The sequence below is a fragment of the Lutjanus erythropterus genome, chromosome 11 (genome assembly GCF_056507025.1).
Source record: "Lutjanus erythropterus isolate fLutEry1 chromosome 11, fLutEry1.hap2, whole genome shotgun sequence".
In the NCBI taxonomy this organism is placed as follows: Eukaryota; Metazoa; Chordata; class Actinopteri; order Lutjaniformes; family Lutjanidae; genus Lutjanus; species Lutjanus erythropterus.
This window is the reverse complement of record NC_139327.1, coordinates 5,968,171-5,991,183: the sequence shown is the minus strand read 5'-3', so window position 1 is coordinate 5,991,183 and position 23,013 is coordinate 5,968,171. Positions and strand designations below refer to the sequence as shown.

The following is a 23,013-nucleotide window of genomic DNA, read 5'->3' as shown; positions in this document are numbered from 1 at the left end:
AGGCATTTTATGTTATTTCTGTTGCTTTTTCCATTTCAAAACTGGTCACCATTGCCTTCCTTTGTTTGGGAGATTCCGCAACGCTGTTTTCCTGTGAAAAGCAGTGTTTTGTGGAGTATATAATGACTGGATTTTAGGTGAACTACCCCTTCAAAGTAAAAAAAAAAAAGAAAAAAAGAAGAATAGCAAACATGCTGGCTTGCTAATGAAAACCCTGTATTTACTTGGTGTTATCAGTGGTAGGTGGTAATTAGGGTTTAATTATCTGTAATAGTATCAGCAGTCGTATTGGACTTTGTCTCCATAGCTGTAGAGCAGGAGGAGGGCGGGAGGAGTGCTCTCTCTTTCTCCCTCCCTCTCTCTCTGTGCTCCCGGTGATGGGACTACAAACCCGTTAGCACCCACAGCCTCCTCCTCCTCTTCCATCATGGCTCCCTCGATAGACAGGCAAGGATACTGGGGGCGGCCGACCTCAACGCTGGACTGGTGTGAAGAAAATTATGTCGTCTCTTTTTACATCGCGGAATTTTGTAAGTAAAATGTAACTGCACCATTCGTACCAAAAATGGCGAATTTGTGGTTCGTTTTTGGAGACTTTTTTGGGGGGGAGGTCGGTCATACAGTGGTCGGTACAGTACAGTCTCTCCTGAATAACGTAAACATGAAGTATGAGCAGCGGTTCTAACAGTCATTTAGTGGACTCACGTTATCGTGTTAGCTCGTATGAATTGTCGGTCACTTATTATAAGCTAAGTGTTAGCTTACACGGTATTAAACCAACTAGAGCTGTAATGAGGAAAAAGATAAGCTGTCCGCCGCGGAGATATGGCCAGTCAACCTGTTCTGTGTCGAGCTGTTTTGCATGAAGCTCTACTGTAGGCTGTTATTCCGCCCGGTGCACTGAGTGTTAGCTAACGTTATCATAGACACGTCACACTTATTAGCCTGCAGTTAACGTTATTTGTATTTCAACTCGACTCTAACGTGGTCTTTACTGTTTGCTTTCACAAGGTGCAGCAGTCAGTCATAGGCACCATTTGAAACTTGATAAAACATTTCCTTCATACTATCAGGGCGCCTCTTTGCTCTATCTAACGATAAAAACTGGTTCCTCAGGAACCTTTATCTTATGTTTAGACGTGAGCTAGTCCACTCACTGTCCTCTGTCAGCTGTGATTCATATACATTCACTATGGATTCACTGCAGAACTGAAGATAAAGTTTCTGGAGTACAGTCAGTTTTCTCAGTCAGTGACAGTCAGTTGGTGGTCAGGGTGCTAAGTGATGCAACAGTTCAAGATATACTAAAGCCAAGTGGGTCAGAGTTTACTATATTTTGTCTATGCCAAGAGGCCTTTGTAGTGATATAGCTAGAGCCAGATCACTGGCCTGATATTGGCTGCTCACAGCTATATCAAAGCTAAAATGGCATCTGGGTGCATGTATGATGTGAAAACTAAAAAACACAAAACAAAACAGAACATAATTGTTGATTAATTGAGATTGTATTTATCAGGTTTTTTTGTTTGTTTTATAGCATATTTGTGTTTTTTATTTAGAAGAAGAAGGCATTCTTTATTAATCCCCCAGGGGAAATTACATTTTTCACTGGTGTAATTTTTTTTATGCATACACAGGCGCGAAATATGCACATATGCACATACAGCATCTATAGACAGACTTTGGAGAGATTTCAGAGCAAGGGGGCTGCACACATATAAATACTCAGACACCCTGAGCAGTTAGGGGTTCAATGCCTTGCTCACAGGCACCTCAGCAGTGCCCAGGAGGTCAACTGCCACCTCTCCAGCTACAGGGTCTACACTCCATACTTTGGTCTGTGCAGGACTTGAACCAGGGACCCTTCAGTTCCCAAGCCAAGTCCTTACAGACTGAGCTACTTCTATTCATAATTAATAAAACAAAATGAAATAAAGTTGACATAACTCTGGATTTTATATACAATATATAAATTAGATTTTTAAAGTACATTTCAAAACATAGTTACAGAGTTCTTCAGAACAGCAAAATAAAACCAGAATCCATGAAAATGGCATCTTAATAACATAAGATATAGAATATTGTGTTATATATTGAGATTTGATTTTCTCTATTCCCTAATATTGGTATCTCTAACGTCTATGTTACGTCTATATCTTACCAGTATTTTGCTGGCCCTAATTTTGGATCCTGATTATTGCGGTTATCAGTACAATCATGGTATTGTTTAATTATGCTGAAAATCTTCTAGAAGTACAGATACACATACCAAAATGATGTGCCCCAAGTTTGAAGCTGCAAACCTCTCAATGATTTGGAATGGCATCATATCCTTTGTGATGTTTTCATTGACACAAATAAAACCACATTGCATCCTGCAGGTGTGTGCCCATTAGTTATAGAATACATTTTGTGGGCCCTAAAGTATTCAACATACTGTTTTCATACATTTTATTGAAATGTTGAAGCATAGTGGCACTGGTGTGAACACAGCACATCCTGGATACTGACAGTTGAAGTTTTTGTTTGCACAAATGACACACGCTGTTCTAGCTAGATAGTTGTTTTCAGCAGCAGAGGAATTGTTTGGCTTTTAAACGGCGATTCAAGTTACAATGGCTGGAATGTGGTATTGTTCACGTGGAAAAGAGACACCAGTGTGATTTTAATCCTCAACTGATGTGTGCTTTTGTGTACAATCTCCCTCTAAAAACTATCAGCACATGGTGACGGTAGAAGGCAGAAACAGAGGGAGGTCTGTCTCTCACAAAAGCGACAGGCATCTCGTCACATTCAGATCTTTGCAGTTGTCATTGAAACATGAAAAACAAAACGCTCTCATGCTCTAATATTCTTGGCAAGTGTACATTGATTATCAGTAACCAAAGTCCACACATTTTAAAATATTTACTGTAAGGACTCGCCTTGAAACACCTCGGCTTTTATCAGACAGATAGATAAAGATAAAGTGTCATATTGGTTATGAACATACTAGTCAGCAGTATTAGTTTTCAAAGTACCACACCTGAATTTGTATATCACCACACCCAGAGAGAGCAGACTCAGTGTCTTGCTCTGTTTTATCAGGTTCTCTGTGGGCCTCATGGTGTATCAACAGTATAGTAAGTACATAGCAATGGCCAAAGGGAGGGAGGTTTACATACACAAACTCTAGTTCAACTGATGGCCACTTACAGATAAGGCTGAAACATTTTGCTTGAGGCAAACTGTTAAGATAGTTGTTGGAAGTCTTTTTCACCTCCATACTCTCAGCTGTGCTGTCATACCTCAGTTCAGTTCAGCTTCTTTACAAACTATTGATATTTTTTTGCATCTTTAAGCTTACAAATGAGTGAAAATGACATCTGTAACACAAAATAATACAAGACATTGTAAAACAGCTAGGACTATAACTGAAATTCTTTTCATAATTGAATGATCTGCCTGTTGTTTTGCTGATTGCTTTTTTTTTACCAGCCAGTGGCAGATAGACCACATAGTTATTTTGAAACCTGTTTAGAGTCCAAGTTACCTTGCGAGGCAGCTCGATTTGCAAGGTCACACAAGAATCGATCTTGCCAGGCTTTAGGGTATCTGATTATTGCAACCAATATGCATCTACAGGCAGCTTCATACGTGGTTTTAGCTAGCATCAGTTATATCAGAACTGGAGACTATTCCTCGATTGAAAGAAGAGCACTGAAGCAGTTTGATTTGCCAGCTGGCTCCACTGGCAGTAGCCTGAAACACCAGATGGTTTGTTACACAGAACTGAAGGATTCTCACGTGATCTCGCGATCTCACAAATCCAGCTGACTCTCAAGGTAACTCTCCTACTACGAGATATGGTTTGTTGTTCTGATTGGCTGAAGTTAGCCCCTAATAGAGGTGATAGGCAGATGGTTCATCCAATCACCTGCCAAATGTTTTTTGAAAGTGCCAGCCCTTTTCCTAACAGTTTCTAAGGATGACTTCCTAGATAATTCTGTGTAACAGCCCATCTGGTGTGTCAGGATAGAATCCAAGGTGATTCAGTCAAATGTCTCATTGGTCCAACTAATGGTCCAAAAGCCAATAATATTTCTTTTACACAAGTAAGAGGCAAATTAGTATATTTTAGAATCTGCACCAAGCAGGTTTTTTGGCATTTTTGCTTGAAAAATCATTTAAACTTATTGCTGATTCATTTTGTGTCATTCATTTTACAATTGTTCAACTAGGCCTAACATTGCAGCTATGAAACAATAAGTGGCAGTTGTACTACTGTATCACAAGTATTATGTTAAAGTGACTGATCCACATGAATTTCAATATTTCAGTGCTGTGCAATTCTATTGAGGTAATACAACAGAAAATATCATGTCCGATGGCAGCAAACGTAGCAGCAGAAGAGTGTGCATGAACTCCATTGGAGTGATCAGGTTTCTGTAATAAGACACCATTCATGCGGTTGTTATAATGATCACAACATGTAACCCAGGCTGTCTCAGGCTGAACTCTCACTGCTGTCATGTCACCCAATCTCAGAGCTGATCAAATATCACACAGGTCATGTCACCTGGTTCTAATTTGTCTCTGCTGTCTTTCTGAACAGGGAACACTGTCAGCAACCTGATTATGATTCTTCCTCCCATTTGTGGGGCCATACAGACGTTCCGCGATGGCCTCGAGTTTCGCTACATCTGCTCTTTCCTTGGACTGGCAGGTTCGTCTTTTGAAAACACAAATTACGTGGCTCTGCATTAGTGACATTAATTTACTGCTGATGCTGTCGGTCATATTGCGCACATGTGAGAATGTCCTGAATTCAGTTTAAAGTTTTGTGGGGTTGTCTGTGTGTCACCCAGCTGTTGGCGTTGGTTCCTGGTGCTTCCACATGACGCTGCTGTATGAGATGCAGGTGGGCTACAGTGTTACACTGAAATATAAATAATCTTAATTTGTCAGCAAAAAGTGTGTTTAGAATCATTTCTTGCTGAAACTGCATTCATGCCTTGGGAAATATGTGTAAAGGAAATATGAGGTCAAACTTTTGCTGGCTAATGCAATGTTAAATTATGCTGAAACAATGTAATCCTATAGTGATGTATTATGTGTTTTCTCTGTATTTTCATTTGCAGTTACTGGACGAGTTACCCATGATTTACAGCACATGCGTCTTTGTCTACTGTCTGTAAGTGGCTTATTTACTGTCATTGACGCATTTACGTGAACATATTTAGTGTGATTGTCTGTAAAATGAACCAGTAAATCCCACCAGTGATCAGTTGATTGATTCTAAGAAAGTACAGTGTCATCTTCTTGTTGCTGTATGTAATGGAACTATTGATTATAGACTGGACTCTAGTATCTCTTTCCACTCTCCATATTCTGTATCTTGTCATAAGAGGTGGCAGGTTTGCTTCCCAGCAGGTAGCTACACCGCCGTGGTTGAAGTGTGGCTAAACAGCAGCAGCACTGTTTAATGCATACAGTCAAAGTCCCTTGCGATATCAGACCACGGAGCACATGGGCAGACGTTCTTAAGCTGTAGCTTTTTCTTCATTGGTGTTGTTTGTGTGCAGGAGTAAGTACCAAGATCTACCTCAGGCCTCTGTGCTAGCATGCTAAATGTATGAGGGGGTAGATAGCGACACTAAAGTCCTGTTTACACTGAACAAAAACCCATCAACCAACACATCTGCAACTCTTCGTTATCTCAGATAAATTCTATCCATTTCCGTAAAAGCTGCACCTGAACATTGTTCCAGATAGAGCTGCACAATATATCGTTTGAGCATTGTCATCGCAATGTACGTGTGCGCATTGTAGGTCCTGCGATGTAGGAGGCAAATGAACTAAACGTGTTCTCATCTAATTTCAAGGGTACCTGACACACAGTGCACACAGCGATCCACCAATCACGATCGTTCTTAATCAGTTTGCCAAAGCAGACCACGCCCCTGCATATGGAGTGAGTCGCAAGATCAGTGCAGGTTAATTGTCCACAAGATGGCATCAGTGCAGCATAACATAAAGTGCTATTCAAGTCATATGGTGAAAATTCCTGTATTTTTTCATATCGCAATATATATATCGCAGGGTTAAAAAAATCGCAATGTCAGTTTTTTCCAATATCGTGCAGCCCTAGTTCCAGATTAGTCAGCGTTGATTTTAAATGAGAAACAGAAATACAAAATTGTACAGATTAACCACCATAGCATTATCACTGGCCTCCATGGTGCTTTCTAGTGTTAAATATAACCCTGTTTTCCAAGGCATTTGTGACATCAAATGTGGCACATCAGAACTACTGATAATAGGAAAAGGAGTCAGTCACCTATTAGAGGCAGTATACGTGCATAGTGCATATAAGTGCAGCCCCTGTCTGTGTCACAAGCATTCACAGTTGTGCAGAGAAAATGGTCTGTTTGGAGCAGGAGCAAGCAAGCACTGGAACATGAAATGCCAGCTGAGTGAGGCCAGGCCAGGGGAACATTATTGCTCAGTTTCTCAAAGGCAACTGTCTCCTCCAAGGGGTTGTCAGCCTTGCAACATGAGCCTGTTAAAACAGTGGAGCAGAAATGGCTTTCTCTCAAGTTGGCATTCTGGTTGGTCATTGTGTCAGCTAAATGTATGGAGGATGTTCCATGTCCTTTAGGTGAATGAGGAGTCCTGCCTCTTCCTAAGGGTTAATCCTGTGTTGGTGTTATGCCTTGCATTTCAACCTAAAATGTCTGCAGTTTGGAGGTATTTTAAACTGGACAGCGAAGGCAGTGCAACAGCCACTTGTAATGTGTGCAAATTGGGCATTTCGTGTGGTGGAAATGTGGATGTGTTCTCTTTTTTCTTCTTCTTATTAATGCATTGCTGAAGTATCGAATCAGGACTCGGTATCGGCAGACAGTAAAAGTCAAATGACTCAGACTCGGGGGCAAAAAAATGTGATTGGGACATCTCTACTTGCAACCTTGCTGGCAAACTGAGTGGCTTTCCCATTTATGCCTGGTCTGGTCTGGTATCATCTGGCAGGGCCAGCTAAGCTGTGGTGATGTTTTGCATCTAGGCTGTGATTATTGAACCATTCCTGTATCTGAGAACATGGATGAGTGCTGCGGTGGTGACGAAGTCTCATTTGAACTGTGCAGGCACAGCTGGGTCAACTTGTTATCTCCACTGTGTGACTTGTATATATTCCCTGTGGAATATATTCACACGAAATAGAGGGAAAGGTTCTATGTGTAACCCAGGTTCTCTGAGGCTCTCTCAACAAAGGCTGCTCCAACAAGTTCCAATCTAACTAAAATAACTATTGCTGTGTCTCATTTCAGATACTTCCATTAATACACTGTCAAGTAGTACACTTTCCACACTATGTTCTCACTTGCCTAGTGTATGAATTTCGACAGGGTGGTGCTGTCTCAAATCAAGGACAGCCTTTGTGCCCTCACCAGAAATGATGATCGCAGTGAGGTTAAAAATACATCATAATGTCTCTCCTCCAAATATATTGATTTATATTTGATTTGTCATCTTTACTATCTTAACCAAAAACACATATTGGTGGCTTCAATCCGATAACAGTATAATAGGACTTATTGATAAATATACATGCAGGACTTATGTCTTAATAATTCAGAGTTCTCTGTGGCCACTGTAGTCACTGCAGCTACTTCCTTGGCCACCTGGGCTGCCATGTTCACAAGTTTGGTAGCCCCGCCTCTTCCACTAGGTAGCCATGTTGAGGACGAGAAGTGTCCAGCGTTCTACAGTCAACTTTTGGACATTTTGAGTACAACATCCATGTACATACAGTGTGCTTAGTTTTGGTATATGTGAGCACACTTCTGCACTCAAAACAGGATGTATAAGTACAGAAGTACACGAACTGTATTGCCATCAATGAATTAGTTTCGTAAACAGTATCCACATCAACTGCCCTGTGGGGGTCAGTCCTCATACATATGGAATAAGGTTGCAAACGTGTACATTCTTTAGTGTTGGACTGATTGATAATGCCATCATCTATCGTGATAGTTGACAGTCATCATTCACTAAGCCCTCTGCCATCGTAACATCATGATTTACCAGTTCTCTCTATTTGAGGTAGTGTGTCCCTTCAGAGTTACTGTAAGGCAGGAGTTTAATAGTCCTGCCCAGTTAGGTGAATCTAAGACCCTTGGTTTCATTAGTGTCAGCGGTGTTTCTTTTCTGCAGGCTGCTGTTGGCGTGTTTCTTTCAGTCATTCCGTTGTTAGCTTGGCTTAGCTTTCAGTCTAGGCAGCCAGCTAACTTTGTTTCAAGCTTCAGAGGCTGAACACAAAATACACAACAATATCCTCGCCCATTGTCAACCCCATTTTCCTTAACCCATAGCTGAATGCCGTAGCAGTGGATTAATTATTAATAATCAATAAGATACAAAACACAGTTTAAGCTTTTAAAGTTTTATTTAAACAATCCCAGCGTCACATTAATTATGTGAAACAAGACAGTCCAAACCAAATCTTGAGAAAACCTATGAGCTCCAGAGAAATGGTACACAAAACATAAATTATTGATTAATCAATTAGTATTAAATTCTTTACGGTGATTAATCAATTAACATCCTTTATTTGGAATATGCAGGGTGGAGAGATCCTGAGAACTTGGGTCACACACGTAACCTTCCATTATTTGCTCTCCATTCTTTGTTTATTCAAATTGAACATGTAAGATAAACAAACTTATTTTTTTCTTCAGATATGAATGCTTCAAACAAGGGAACAGCATCAGCTTGTTTCCTATCGCATTATTATTAATCTTCAGTGTCTCAGTCACAGTGGTGAGTATCCACATTGGCTATAACGGTAATCTTTTACTTTGAACCATACTGTAAATGAAGCATAACATACCATTGCTTTGTCTCAAGTAGTTTCTGTATTTGTTTTTGCAGGTCTACTTACAGTGGAAGGAGCCAGTCTTTCACCAGGTAAGGGAGTGCTCTGTGTTCTGATCACCTGGCTCAGATTGCTCTTTGTTTGCCATCAGGGCTTGGTGTGCCTTAAGTCATTTTTACCTTGTGTAAACAATGGGCTTGTCAACACAGCATGCACCACTCAGTTTAGTGCATGCTAGTTGTTGAACATTTAATATCAAATCAGGTATGCAAAATGAAGCATTCAGTTGCATTTTAGTGTTTGTTGTTTGTTGGTGTAGCGTAAAAAAAATCAGTTACTAAGCCCCAAACTCAGCGCTGAATCCTTATCTATGGAATTAAACAGCTGTTGCCAAGAAAAAGAAGAATCTCATAAATCCAACCCTGTTCAGTAACCACATAAACCGTTTAAGATAAGCACAGCCACTTCTGTTATGTTCAATATTTGTCTGTACCTGTGTAGAGACTCACATTGTTTGTGTTGCTTTACAACAGCAAGGACAAAGCTGTGACTTTGTTTACTAATCACACTGCCCTATGAGGGTTCATAACCAGACTTACAATGTTGTCCTATTGGAGAGAAGTGAGCATGTAAATGGAGAATATACTGAATGCATCCAGCCCTTTGTGTTGGGTTGTCTCATTTATGTGTGTTTTAGGACCACAACTAACGATTATTTTCATAGTAGATTAATCGCTCGATTATTTTCTCGATTAGCAGTTGTTTGTTTTAAAATGTCAGAAAACTGTGAAAAATGTTGATCAGTGTTTGAGTCCAAGATGATGTCCTCAAATGTCTTGTTTTACTCACCACCCAAAGATATTCAGTTTACTGTCATATTGGAGTAAAGAAACCAAAAAATATTCACACTTATGAAGCTGAAATTGGAGAATTATGATTTTTCTCTTAGAAAATTGCTCAAACAAATTAAGCAATTATCAGAACAGTTGGCAGTTAATTTTATAATCAATTGGGTGTGGGTTGTGTGACCTCTCATTTCAGCTTATGACCATAGTGTAGACATGAGTTGTGTCCAGTTCAACCAAAGAGAGGTTTTTCTTTTTAAGGATTATTAGTCCTGAAGAGATAAAAGTTAGTCCACATCTCCAGTCTCCCCAATTCAACTCAAGTGAAAACAAAATAACGTTCAATCTGATTATCAGGCTTGGTGACTCAGAAAAGGCAGGCCTAATTTAGTATGAAAGACATTATTACTTTAATAATCTTTTGACCCTGCAGGTGTATCTATCCAACCCCAATTTGGGAAACGCTGATTTAGCAGAATGAATTTATAGGTTGCAAAAGTATATAAACTAAGCTGTGCTAATATTGATTTATTAATTTGCCAAAGAATCAACTAGTCCATAGACTGAAGAAAACTGTTAACAATTGCAATGAAATATTACTAGTTAAAGGAGAAATCTAAAAAATATATTTAGTGTAATAAATTATAAAACAACCATGATTTGTTATCAGAGTTTGAGGAAACATTTTAAGTGGAAATACTCACTTCTCTGACAACCACACATTAGCTAGCATGTTCCTCATTTGATATTCCTTATACTTGTGTTATTGTTTCACATTAATCAGAGTTCAAATTAAAGCTGAATGTTTGCCGAATGAGTTAGTGTCTGTTTATGAGTCATAAGAAATCATTAATAATTCTTTAGAAGGATTATATATTTCTAACATTTAAGTTAGAAGGGAGTAGAGCCAGCAGTCACTGAACTCCTCAGGCTGTTCCTGCTGCCTGAGGAGGGGGCGGACGAACAACTTGCTTCTCACAATCTTCTTTTCTTTGCGTTAGGAGAAATAAATGAGATTATTATTCTGAGCTCACTGAAATCTCATCTGTTTCTCCTTAACCCCCCTGTAGTACAAAATTTTTGGACACACAATTGTAACATTGTTCCTTTAAAACCATTGTTAAAGATTAAGTCTTAAGCTCTGATACAGAGCTCTCTCTAGTTACTGGACTTAAGACAGTTCGAGCTTAGGACCGTAGCAGTTGAGATGAATTGATACACTGAGCCCTCTCTGTGTTTCAAAGCTAAATAAGCATTTCTTCTCGTGTCTTCCTCCAGGTCATGTACGGTGCTCTAGTAGCTTGCTTAGTCATGCGATCTATCTTCATTGTTACGTGGTAAGCTTGCCAAGTGGACGATTAAAATGAATAACATTAACATATCAAAGGAATGGCTGATCATTAATATTCAATGAAGTAACAACTTGCTTGTTGTTCTTGTTTCAATGTTAGGGTGTACCCATGGCTCAGACCGCTGTGTTACACCTCCTTAGGAGTCTTCATGTTAGGGTTCCTACTGTGGAACATCGACAATATCTTCTGTGACACATTAAGGTGAGAATTTGTCTTGGAAAAATATTGAGCTTCTATGTGCTTTGCATTAACTTGCTCAGAATCAATTTTGGAATTCTGAGAGCAGTTGATTACTCTCCTTTTAATTGCAGTGGTGTAGAAAATGTTCATGTCCACAGTTGGTGACATTCTTTATGTGATATCATATAGTTTCTGTAGTGTAGTGCATTTTTCTCATCTCAGTGACAAGTCAGGCAAACTCAAAGTCATGTCACTGCCTTGATATGTATCAACTCACTTCCTGTGGAATAAGAAATCAAACTTTAACTTTATGCTAACACTTTCTTTGAAGGGGTGTGCATAAGACTGTCATGACACTGTGATGACCATGTCATGACACCTGTCATTAATGTAAGTCTTTGTGAATGTTTATGACTGTTGTCTTTAAGTATAATTTAAAAAAAAAAACAAAGTAGGCATTGTTTGACAAGTTTCTGTTATTACACTGCATTAACCAAGACAAAATGGCTTTGTTATGACAACTTGACATTAACCAAGACAGCATAATCTGTCAATGTCTTTGTCACAACTTGACATTACCAAACTTAAAGAAACTGTTAAGAGTGTTGTGAATGTTTTCCTTGACCTCATATAAAGTGGTACATTTTAAACTTGTCATATAGATGCCGTCAAGTTTTATTACACTGTCAAGTGCTTTTATAACAGTATCATGAATAATTCCCTTGACCTCAACCAAGTGGGATCATTTGTCTTCGTTATGACAATCTGACATTCATCAAACCACTAATGTCTTTGTTGCAACAAGTCCAGATGATAATTGCTTGAGTTGAAGACAAGGAAAATGTTCATGACATACTTATAATGGTCTCATAATGGCAAAACCAACTGTACATGATAGTTAAATGCTGTGTTAAAACAGGATAAGTGCCATCTTAAACTTTGATAATGTCAAGTTGTCATGACAAAGACATCTCAAACTATGTCAGCTTTGCTTTAAAAATGGCATACTTGATGGAATGACACTTAATGAACTGTCACAAACACTCCTTCATGTTCATGACAGGTGTCATGACATGGTTATGACAGTGTCATGACAGTCTTCTGCACACCCCTTCAAATAAAGTTTTGCCAACTTTATTTATTTCATTTAAAATGCATGATATGAAAACATTATCTTAAATCATCATTAATAGAAGAGAATATCATACAGTAGGAGACTCAGTTTTTATTTTGTTATTAATTCAAATTGCTGTGTCAACACTTGTTTGCTCTCTCAGAGCCAGTAGACAAACACTTCCCCCTGGTGTTGGAGTAGTAACACAGTTCCATGCCTGGTGGCACATCTTCACTGGCCTTGGCTCCTACCTGCACATACTTCTCAGGTAAGCTCCCATAAGTCAACTGCAGTGAGTTTCATTGTGGTGAGAAATGTTCATTTGTATTAAGACCTAATGTTCATGTTTTTTCAGCCTTCAGATCAGGTCAACCTACCTCAAATACAGACCAAAAGTAAAGGTATGTCCAGCCTGTGGCCTTTGTTTAAATTTTAGCTTTTATTTAATTACATTCATTCCTTCCTTCTATTTATTTGTCCTGTTTTATCTTAACTTTTGTCAGTTTCTTTGTGGAGTTTGGCCCACATTGCACATTGAACCTCAGAAGACAAGCTGAAATGAAGGGATGGGGACCAACTTAAGGATGGTGACTGCCATACCCAGACACCATCAGCACAGGGACCTGCCAACGCCCACTGCTGGGAACTCAGCCCACAGCTAGGGAGCAGGTGGACCCCAAGGCGCCACCCCAGGGACCCTTCGGTTCTGCACTGTGGGGATTTATTAAGTACAGCATAGCACTGAGTCCAGTTTTAAGAAATGGAAGATTTTTTTTTCGTTAATCATAATTTATTAGCTTACTAGCTTTTCTGTAATTTTATTGAAGTGTAAGAGTTTTATTTGCTCATTCATTTTCAATGCAAATATGATGTGTAGTCCACTGCAGTGGTAAATGTTGAAGAGGTTTAAGGATCTTGATTTGGGTTTGGGAAAAGGGAAAACAGTGTCATTGATTCAGAATTCACGTTAGCATATATATAGTTGTCTGTGGATATTTGACTCTCGTATAATACATCCCCAAACAAAAGCATAACTAAGACTTTTGCTTATGTGTAGTTTAACAAGTAGCTGAGGGAGCTCTTCTTACAACACAGTGTTGTTAAATCCCTCTCTGAGGAGTGTTGTATTGTTTTTGGATGTGCTCACTACATATGGGATAGTAACTGCTGGCTAGAAAGTGAAAGTGATACTGTGTTAGTATAGCTCACCTGTCTCCCTCTTACTTTGCTTTGCCACAGGCTTCATTTTTACCAGACATTTTCCTATCTAAACATGCCAAGACTGGAATTATTTTGTTTTTTTCATTGCCAAAGTTGCTCTGGGATTTCAAACAGCTGTGTAATGTGTGAAACATGTTGATCTTTTACCTCGTTATAATCAAGCAAGAGATGCAATGCCTGTAGTTTTGTTACAAAACCTCATTTTGATACATTTTGATTTTGCTTGGGTTTTCCCAGGAACACAAAGCAAGTTGAACCACTTTGTACATCTCAAGTTTCTGCGGACAGAGAAAGGCTTTCACAGTCTTTTTAATGTGATACTGCACACAAACCTGTGCTCCGTGAAGGACTAGAATTTTGCAGCCACCCCTTGAGCCCACAGGGGATGTGACGTTAAGGAACCCCTTTGTCGGGATTTGACCAGCATCGGATGGCTTTGATCAGACAAAAAATGCAAACGGGAAGAAACATCACTGGAAGTGCATCAGCTTAACTCGCTTGTTGTCTTTCTCAAGGCATTATCTGATGTCTCAGTAGGCTTGGGCGGTATCTATTTTTTCTTAATTTTATACCCTGCTGATATTTTACCAGGGTATGCACTAGGGGTGGGGGAAATTTCCGATTCTTAGATGCATCGCGATTCGGACGTGGACGAATCTGAATCGATTCACAAACGTCCAAATTTCGATTATTTAAATCTGTTAATTAAAGTGATACAGAACCTTCTAAATAATGTGGAACTAAGAAGTGCGGTACGCGTCATCGCCGGGACACTTTGGGACGCGCACCTGGAGCGACACGCGCACAGCGGAAAACAAACATGGCCGACCGGCAGCCACCTCGCCATGAGGTCCGAACAGCTCCTTCTAATTTAAAAGCAGCCGTGTGGAAACACTTCGGCTTCTACAACGTCGACGGCGGAAGCGAACTGGACAAGAGCCACGTTATATGTAAGTTGTGTCGAGCTAAAATAAAATACTTTGGCAACACAACAAACATGAGAAGCCGTAACTTGATTCCACCCGACGGAGGAGTCGGGGAGACGGCAGGCTGTTGCTGCGGCTACTAGTGGCTACTGTTGGTACTTTCCAGTTTGCACATATTTCCAATAGTTTAATAAAATATAATCGAAATGAATTCTTCTTACAAATGCGCTGTTTTTAAAAATTGCAAGTGACGAATGCTTATTCAGTGAGACAAAAAGAAATGTGTTTGTGAAAAAGTGCATCAATATACATAAAGATGCATCAATAATCGTTTTTTAATCGAATCGTAGCCCCTGAATCGTAATCGTAATCGAATCGGCAGGTGCCCAAAGATTCCCACCCCTAGTATGCACTATTATGACGGTATTTCTGTAAAAAGGTTCAACTTCACTGCAGATATTACTCCCTTAATGAGCTAAATGTCAGAGTGACACTATTCCAGGAGTAGGGAAACACATACCCAGGAGCTTTGCTTTGGACTTGACAAGCTGCAGCCTGTATTCACTGACAAACCTATACTGTACCTTTACTGCCAAATCGACAACTCGACAACTCACCTTTTCCTCCACTCAGCAGAGAGCGCATTCACTGAACAAACAATGGATCTGCTGGTTGATCGGATTGGTTGATGTGAGCCTGTGTAAGACATAATAGACAAATGGGTCATCCAATTACCTGCCAATCGTTTTTTCGAAAGTGCCTGCCCTTTTCGAAACAGTTCCCAAGGATGACTTCCCAGATGGTTCTATGACTAAACCCAAAATACTCCCAAACAGGGTCAGAGGCATTTTTCTTTTCAGCTAGTTATGTCTGTAAAGTTGTCCTCCAGACGCCATGTTTCTCAGCTCAGCTGCGCTGCTTTGTCCAGAGACACTGACACTGAGTATCTGTATTTTTGGAGGTATTTAAAATCATGCCGTCATGATTTCTTACTACCCGGGTATACAGTAATACCTTTATACCGCCCAAGCCTAAAAATCTCCAACAGTGTACAGTAGAGCCAGCTTTGAGGGTAGTTAGAGTTAGAATGCTGATAGTTGAAAGCCAGCTAATGAAGCCAGCTAACAAAGACAACCTGTTTTAGAGGAACATTTGCTATTTGTAATCGTTAACATTTAGTCAAAGGACCAATAGAATGAATGGAACATGTCTGAATCATTGCATCATCATAAGCTGCAGGGAATGGGTTACTAGACACAGCCAGTTCTTAGGAGGCTTTTTGTCTCCTATTGTGTTACACTGATTCTTCTTTAAGGTCCAGTGTGTGTAAGATTTTGGAGGATCTATGAATATAATACTCATAAGTGTATTTCATTCGTGTAAATTAGTGAAAATAAGAATCTTTGCATGTTTCTCATCTTAGAATGAGGCATTTATATCTATAGAGGGCGTGGATCCTTTTCCACGGAGGCCGCCATGTTGAATCGCCATGTTTCTAAAGTAGGCCAGAATGGACAAACCACACACTGGCTCTGGATACGGCCACTCCTGTCACTGGTTCTGTAAAATCTGTCCCAGTGGTTGAGTGCCCTCCCTTCTTATCAGAAAAATACTTGATTTCAATTGTAGGCATCCCTTTATCCACTGGTACTTAATACATACCCCACAATTCATTTTATTTATTAGTCTCTTATTTATTAGTTGCTATTTTCATTTACCTTGATGTCAAGGTGAAGAGTCAAATGGCACATACTGTATACACCTGTAGAGGAATATCATTGTGAAACAGTTTATGATACAACCACTAGGTGGCATAACTTTCCAGCTTATTTCAGACATTGCCAAGCATGCCATTGTGCATTGAAGAACTACTTCTACTACTACTTTGACTACCTACTGTAGGATTTTTGCCTCAGTTTTCATGTGCTGGATCTGTGGTGTGAAATGAAGGGCTTTTCATTTGTTTTGCTACTGTGAAATTGTGGATTTGTAACAGAAACAATAGAACCTGGAGCTTGAAGTAATTAATCATTAGAAGATGCACAACATTACTGTTGTATGGAGATATTTGTATCTGTGTGGCCTCCTAAACTGCTGTGTGCTGGATTATCTCCTGAGACAACGTTCACATTTCATTATGCCTACATGCTGCGTCACTCACTCTCATATATTATCCCAGTGTTACAAACAGTCGTAAGCACATAAGCACAATGTATGAAAGTATAAGTATTAACATTGTTCAAATGTCTGTGTGGAAACTTTAAATGTGTGTTATTTTCTTGAAATTGCTGCTCATCAGCCGAGGTGAGCGGTTGTCAGAGGGTGCCTTACTGTTATCCTTGCAGTGTAATCCAAGTTGCCTTGATGTTCATGATAAACAAACCATTTAAATTGTTCCCTTGTGTCGCGCAGTGTGCCCTTACCTTCATTATAAGCAGTTAAGGCATCAGGAGGACAAACAAATAACAGCTTTTAATGCAAAGTCTGTGCCTGATTCTTTGGCCTTCCATTCATTTCATGTGTCCAACATTTTAGTTACAGGTTGGTCTAATGAAGTTAACTGTAGCTCGAAGTGATAATACTTGTGTGTTGAGGCCAGAAGAGCAAACTCTGCCAACGTGTTTGTTGAACTTTGGTCATGTGCCAGTCTTTAATGATGTCCTGTATTGTCAAATAAAAGAAAATGTGTCAGACAGTTTGTCTACAGAAAAATGTGATCTTGTCTCAGTCATTTCTCTGTAGCCTCTGTGCTCTCTGGGGAAAATATGACACCAAACTCCCTTTAAAAAAATATGACAAATTAACATTTCCTTATGCGTCTGGATAAACACATAACTCTGTGAACACAAGATAAAGGAGGTCACATGTTGGCAATCTTCTTGTCAATTCGGCATCAATATAATCCATACAGGTAAACTTTATGTGTGTACAAACATACATTTCTAAAGTTTGGATTTTCAGGCCTCCACTCACTACCAACCTCCACTGGTTAGCTGCACTGTTTTAGTGGGAGAGGACAGTGGGAATGAAAAGCAAACTGGTTGATCAGTTACACGGCAAATTTAACACCAGCTCATGACGATGCTAATTCACCATTTACCGTGTGTGTGATGGTATCTGAGTGTTACAAAAGTAACTACCAGGTTTGCTGATTGGTGTTTGGTGCTGGAGAGAGAGTGCATCTCTCTTCTGAAAATATTAAACATGCTGTATTTGATGATCAAAAAGCAGGGATTTAAAAGCACACATTTGTTCCATCAAGTCTAACAGCCTTTACTCTGGCACCTATATGGCAGTGTCAATAATCTTTACAATGATAATAAGATATGACTCATTCTTAATCTACGGTACTGTTTTGAGTTTTGTATCACTGATGATATTATGTTGCCAGGGGTTTCCATTGAGTCAGGCAGCTTGGGAGGGTGTGGTAGTGACGTAGAGGCTGTGGCACAAACACCCCAGACACTGCAGGGGCTGGCATATTCCCGTAACGCTCCTCTGACGCTCCTGCACTGGTGGTTTGCTCCTTTCCTGTTTTTGAAAGGGGAAGCTGGCATTTGAAGAATGGATTCAGATGTTTTCTCAAAGAAAAGATGCAGGAAATGTACTTAAAAATGCAGGGGCCGAAAGTAACTAAGTACAACTTAACATACTTTTTCCATTTTTATCTACTTTATACTTCTCCTACATTTATCTGACAGCTTTACATACTAATATAAGAAGCACCTAAAATGGTATATTGTTAAAACCACTACAAGGAGTTTTTAACTGTTAAGAAACGGTCTCAGTGTGTCACTGATGCACCTAATATGACCTACTTAAGCAACCAAGACCATGAGGAAGAAGTTTGCCTATTTCTGCTGTAAATTAGATGAAAACATGCCTGTGTTCACATTTTCTCAGGCAAAGTTAGAGTAAGTGTTGCGTCAGCCAGTTAAAAAGACGCAGAGGAGGAGATTTTTATTTATTTACTTATTTATTTTTTGATGTTATATTTGTGGTTATTATAGTGGAAACAACTGATTTTTGTCCACAGGAGTCTCCAAAATCAACAAAATATGGAAAGTTTCTTGTAAGGGCTGAACTGCAAATGTCTTTGTGAAACTATTTGTTTTAACTTAAAAAAAAAAAAAAAAAGCATCCAGGCTACTGTAAAATTTTAAGTTTACTGAAAGGAGACAGGTTGAGGTAATTTTGTGATGATTAAAAACAACTTTTTCTAATTAAATAAGCTTCAAATAAATTCAGTTTTATATAGCTGAGAAAACATGTTCAATAAAGATATTCAGTTGATCCAACAACTTTTCAGTCACAATGACAAACAACACAAACAAATTAGATTTTCTTTTGCATGTTCTCAGTTTGAATAGTCAGTTCTTCAGTTCACACAAAGAACGTCCAGCTGCTCCCATTGAAGCTGCTTGTTCCAACATCAACACAAATATGTTGAACTGCTCCCAGTGACTTTTTTTTTTTGTTTGTTTTTTACATTTAAAGTGTAAGGCAGTGATGTCGAGTTGTCAACCAGAAACAGGAGAAAGCACTCAAGTGCAGGCAGCAGCAGGACTGGTTGCCTTCAAAAATTTAATAAAAAAAACAAACACAAAAAACCTGCAGTGATGGTAAGGAATCCATGCAGGGAAAAAACACAACATGGGGATGAACGAGGTAAAGACACAGGTTTAAATAGGGAGGTGAGGATAACCAGACACAGGTGAGGGAAGTCAAGAACAGGTGAAAATAATCTATGATCAAAAAGAGCGGGAAAACAGGCAAAGACAGGAAGTAAAAAGAAGAAAGACACACAAGGGCAAACAGACCAGAATAAAACAGCAAGTGACTGAGAAAAAACCCAAACCATGACACTGAATTCAACACAAACCTTCATCATGGTTCACAATGCTTTCATTATTATAAAAACAAACAACCATGACTTAACTTAAAGTGTGTTGGACACACAGAAAGTTTTCATCATATGTTTTCTTTAAGTTATAAAAAAGGAACTCCTAAGAGTTTTAATCATAGAACCAGACAGGGCTTTGCTGCTCAGCCCTGACACCAGTTTTTTTCCAGTGGCCACTTGTGGTATTGCAGAAAAAATCTCTCTCCCAGCTCAAAAATCATTTTCCCCATAGGCAAACATTAAAAACAGGAAGTAAACCTCAGCAACTCTCTTTGGACTCTCATGGGGGCCATCTTTGCATTCAATATGTAGTTCATTATAATATATCTATGGTTTTAATTCTTGCACAATACATGCTGGGAAGCAGCATTCAATGAAGAAGCTCAGCATTCAATCAGGAAGACCATCTTTATGCTTCATTCATTCACAGCTGTTAGACTTTCTACATTTCTCATCCAGATTGTGCACATGTCAGATAAATATATCTCGTACACTCATACACAGAATGAAGTCTCCTCTGACTGAACTGATTATGTTTCTTTAGAAACTTAATTTTATGAGTTGCTGAACTCATCATTTCAAATCAAATGAATTCACTCCCTGTAGCTTTGACAAAAAAAAAAAATATATATATATATATATATATATATATTTATCACTTTAATTTTCATTTATCAGTGTTGTAAGTCTAAAGTAATTCTTACATTCTCAAATTGAAAACAGTGTAACCTATGATAAAGCATGGTTTATTAATTTTGTTAAAAGAAATGTGCCTCACAGCCGAAGTGTATGACCCAGTGCCTTTTCCTCTAAATTTTGCTGACAGTTTTTTTTTTGTCTCCCTCAAGTAGAAAAAGTGAGAATTCATCAGTTTTGGCTCCAGACAGATTTATTTATTTATTTATTTATTGATAAAAATGCCTCTTATGATGGTAAAGGTTGCAGACCCCTGTTCTGAAGTGTTCTGAAAATATGTAAAGTTTAATTAACTTTGATAAATAAAACTTGTATATTTATGTCAAGTTGATGGGTTGACTTCACTAAACTCCTGTGTGATTTTTTTTATAGTAAAGCGTGGTAGATAAAATTAGCTCCACAACGACCACAATTTTATTAATATTAAAGTTATAATAATCAGATAATACAGAAACCCTACTGCTACCTGATGAGTACTTTTACTTTTTCTATTATATGTACTTTTATTGCTAATTTGTCCAAGCTAGTAATAAATGTACCAGGAAGACACCAGGATGTCAAATACCATCATTTTGTGATGGTAAAGCGTCCTGAACACACCAAAATAATGCCAAAAATAAGGAAATATAGGCCAAGTCTCTGCAGATACAGCCACTACCACACACTTCTAGTGGGTCATAAGTGATGATTCAAAGTTCATATGAGTCTATACATTGTTTTTTTTAAATAAAATGTTCCACATTATACCTTTAAGTAAAAGATCTGAATACTTTTCTCCTCCTAAAATGAAGCAGCTGTTTTGATCATTTTGATTTACTGTACAAAGCGCTCAGTGCAGAGGTTGAGGGAACTGTTTACACTGAAGTGTTTACATCACAGACCATACAAACCACAGCGGTCAGTGTCAGAGCTACCGTCTGTATACGTGCTGGACACAGCTCAGCATGCGTATGCGTCACCTGGGCTTTTCATTCAGGGACTCTCTTACTGATCTGCTGCTTTAGTCACTGACTTCTTCATTACTCAGATGAGTGTGTCACCAGGAACTGCTCACTGCTTCCAAAGAAGATTAAGATACGCTGTTTGTTTTGCTGCTGGCGTAGCAAAGCGTGTTGGGACACAGACAGTTCACCAGCATGTCACAAAGACTGGGCATAATAAAAGCAAAGTGAATATAACTACTGAAAGATGTAAACGTTGTGATAAAAAGTTTTCTGATCTCTCAAACTCAAGCATACTTCCTTTCCAAAGTACATAAAGAATTTAGAGTCAAGCACATTATTTGAAACTTCTGTTGATGACACCTGCTGAACACATATTCATCTAAAACCTTTTAATTCTCTCCTCTCTCTTCCATCCTTTCTTTTCCTAAATAAATAAATAAATAAATAAAGTAGCCTATGCTTTAGTTTGACAACATACTAATCAAACCTGTTTTGTTTTGTTTAATAAAATACAGTACCTAAAATATAAATGTTAATGTACAGAGTTGGGAGGATTACTTTAAAAATGTGTTCAGATACAGTTACTAATTACCTCTAAAAAAAATGTAACCAAGTATCAGAATATTAAATTAATGTTACTTGGTTACTTTTTGGATTACCTCAATATAAAATATGGTAAAACTGTCTAGCCTAGTATATTGTTTTAAGGGCTGCAACTAATGAGTGTTTTAATCACTGATTAATCAGTCAGTTATTTTCTCAATTAACCGATTAGTTGTTTGGTCCATGAAATGTCAGAAAATGGTGAAAAATGTTGATCAAAGTCCAAGATGATGTCCTCAAATGTCTTGTTTTGTCCACAACTCAAAAGTATTCAGTCTACTGTCAGAGAGGAGTAAAGAAACCAGAAAATATTTGCATGCAAGAAGCTGAAATCAGAGAATTTGGACTTTTAAATTAAAAATGACTCAAATTTATTAAATGATTATCAAATTAGTTGCAGATTAATTTAATAGTTGATTAATAATAGATTGATTGTTGCAGCTTGTTGCAAGAGTTTTAAGTTGGTTGTTATGTTTATTTGTTTGTCCAGCTGTTCCTTCCTTTGTTGAGAGCAAATTATTGATTGATTGATTGATGGCAAAATTTCCATCCAGTGAAGCATTTTTTCACTAGAGGTCATGATAATGAATTGGAAGCTGTGTGCATGGTAGTAAATCTTTCCTTGTTTCCTACTAATAATCCACATTTTTATTAACTGTATCTGTAGTCTGATTATGTCTTTTTTTTTATCTGTAACTGTAATAGAGTACAGTTACCTTTTTTTCTGTATACAGATTATGTAATCTTGTTACATGTAATCTGTTACCCAATCCTGTCTCAGCATAGTCCGATTATGTGCATGGACTCATAAATACGGTGTCCAGGTGTCCCACTCGATGTGGACTGCACTGCATTTTAATCCCTTGTCCTGCGTCCCACACACTGAGGCAATATCCCACATTTTGACTGGCTCTAGTTTCCAAAATTCAAACCAACTTTTCTAAAATTTGCTGCTTTTAAGACTTTACTCTCTTCTGTTTTACGAAGATATGCCAGGAAAGGGAGAACGACATGCAGGAAAAGGTTGAACCCACAGCCACCACAGAGGAAGCACTGCCTCATTACATGGGGAAAATACTGTACCAACTCAGCTACTAGACCAAACCTAACCTGGCTTTTATCCAATGGCTGTGAAGAAACATGTGAGCCAAGTGCAGGTTAACCTGTCATGTCTTTTCTGACAATTACTACTACACCCCACGGGAACAATCGTGACTAACTGCGAAGTCACCGTACAGATTTAGCTGGATTATGATGGAAACTACCACAAAGAAAAGCACAGCTGTCGGCCCACAACAGAGGCATGAAGCGTCTCACAAATGTCTGAACCAAAAAGAGATGATTTATTTCATGAATGCATTCCTACCAAAAG

General features: G+C 38.6%; 1 protein-coding gene across 1 annotated transcript; it reads left to right on the top strand.

Annotated features, from left to right (window-relative positions):
* The first annotated feature begins 367 nt into the window (after nucleotides 1-367).
* acer3 (alkaline ceramidase 3) lies at nucleotides 368-13,815 on the top strand. Its single transcript, XM_084730702.1, has 11 exons — nucleotides 368-530; nucleotides 4,595-4,705; nucleotides 4,848-4,900; nucleotides 5,121-5,173; nucleotides 8,721-8,802; nucleotides 8,914-8,949; nucleotides 10,981-11,039; nucleotides 11,154-11,255; nucleotides 12,512-12,616; nucleotides 12,704-12,749; nucleotides 12,852-13,815. Exons 1-11 carry the CDS (start codon nucleotides 428-430, stop codon nucleotides 12,903-12,905), a joined length of 804 nt encoding a protein of 267 aa, XP_084586828.1. The 5' UTR covers nucleotides 368-427; the 3' UTR covers nucleotides 12,906-13,815.
* Nucleotides 13,816-23,013: the final 9,198 nt, after the last annotated feature.

Excerpts from the sequence above, each read along its gene's own strand:
- acer3 (XM_084730702.1), top strand. The coding sequence starts at position 428 with ATGGCTCCCTCGATAGACAGGCAAGGATACTGGGGGCGGCCGACCTCA. Across the intron at positions 5,174-8,720 it reads TGCGTCTTTGTCTACTGTCT|ATATGAATGCTTCAAACAAG; the intron begins GTAAGTGGCTTA and ends TTTTTTCTTCAG. Across the intron at positions 12,617-12,703 it reads TACCTGCACATACTTCTCAG|CCTTCAGATCAGGTCAACCT; the intron begins GTAAGCTCCCAT and ends ATGTTTTTTCAG.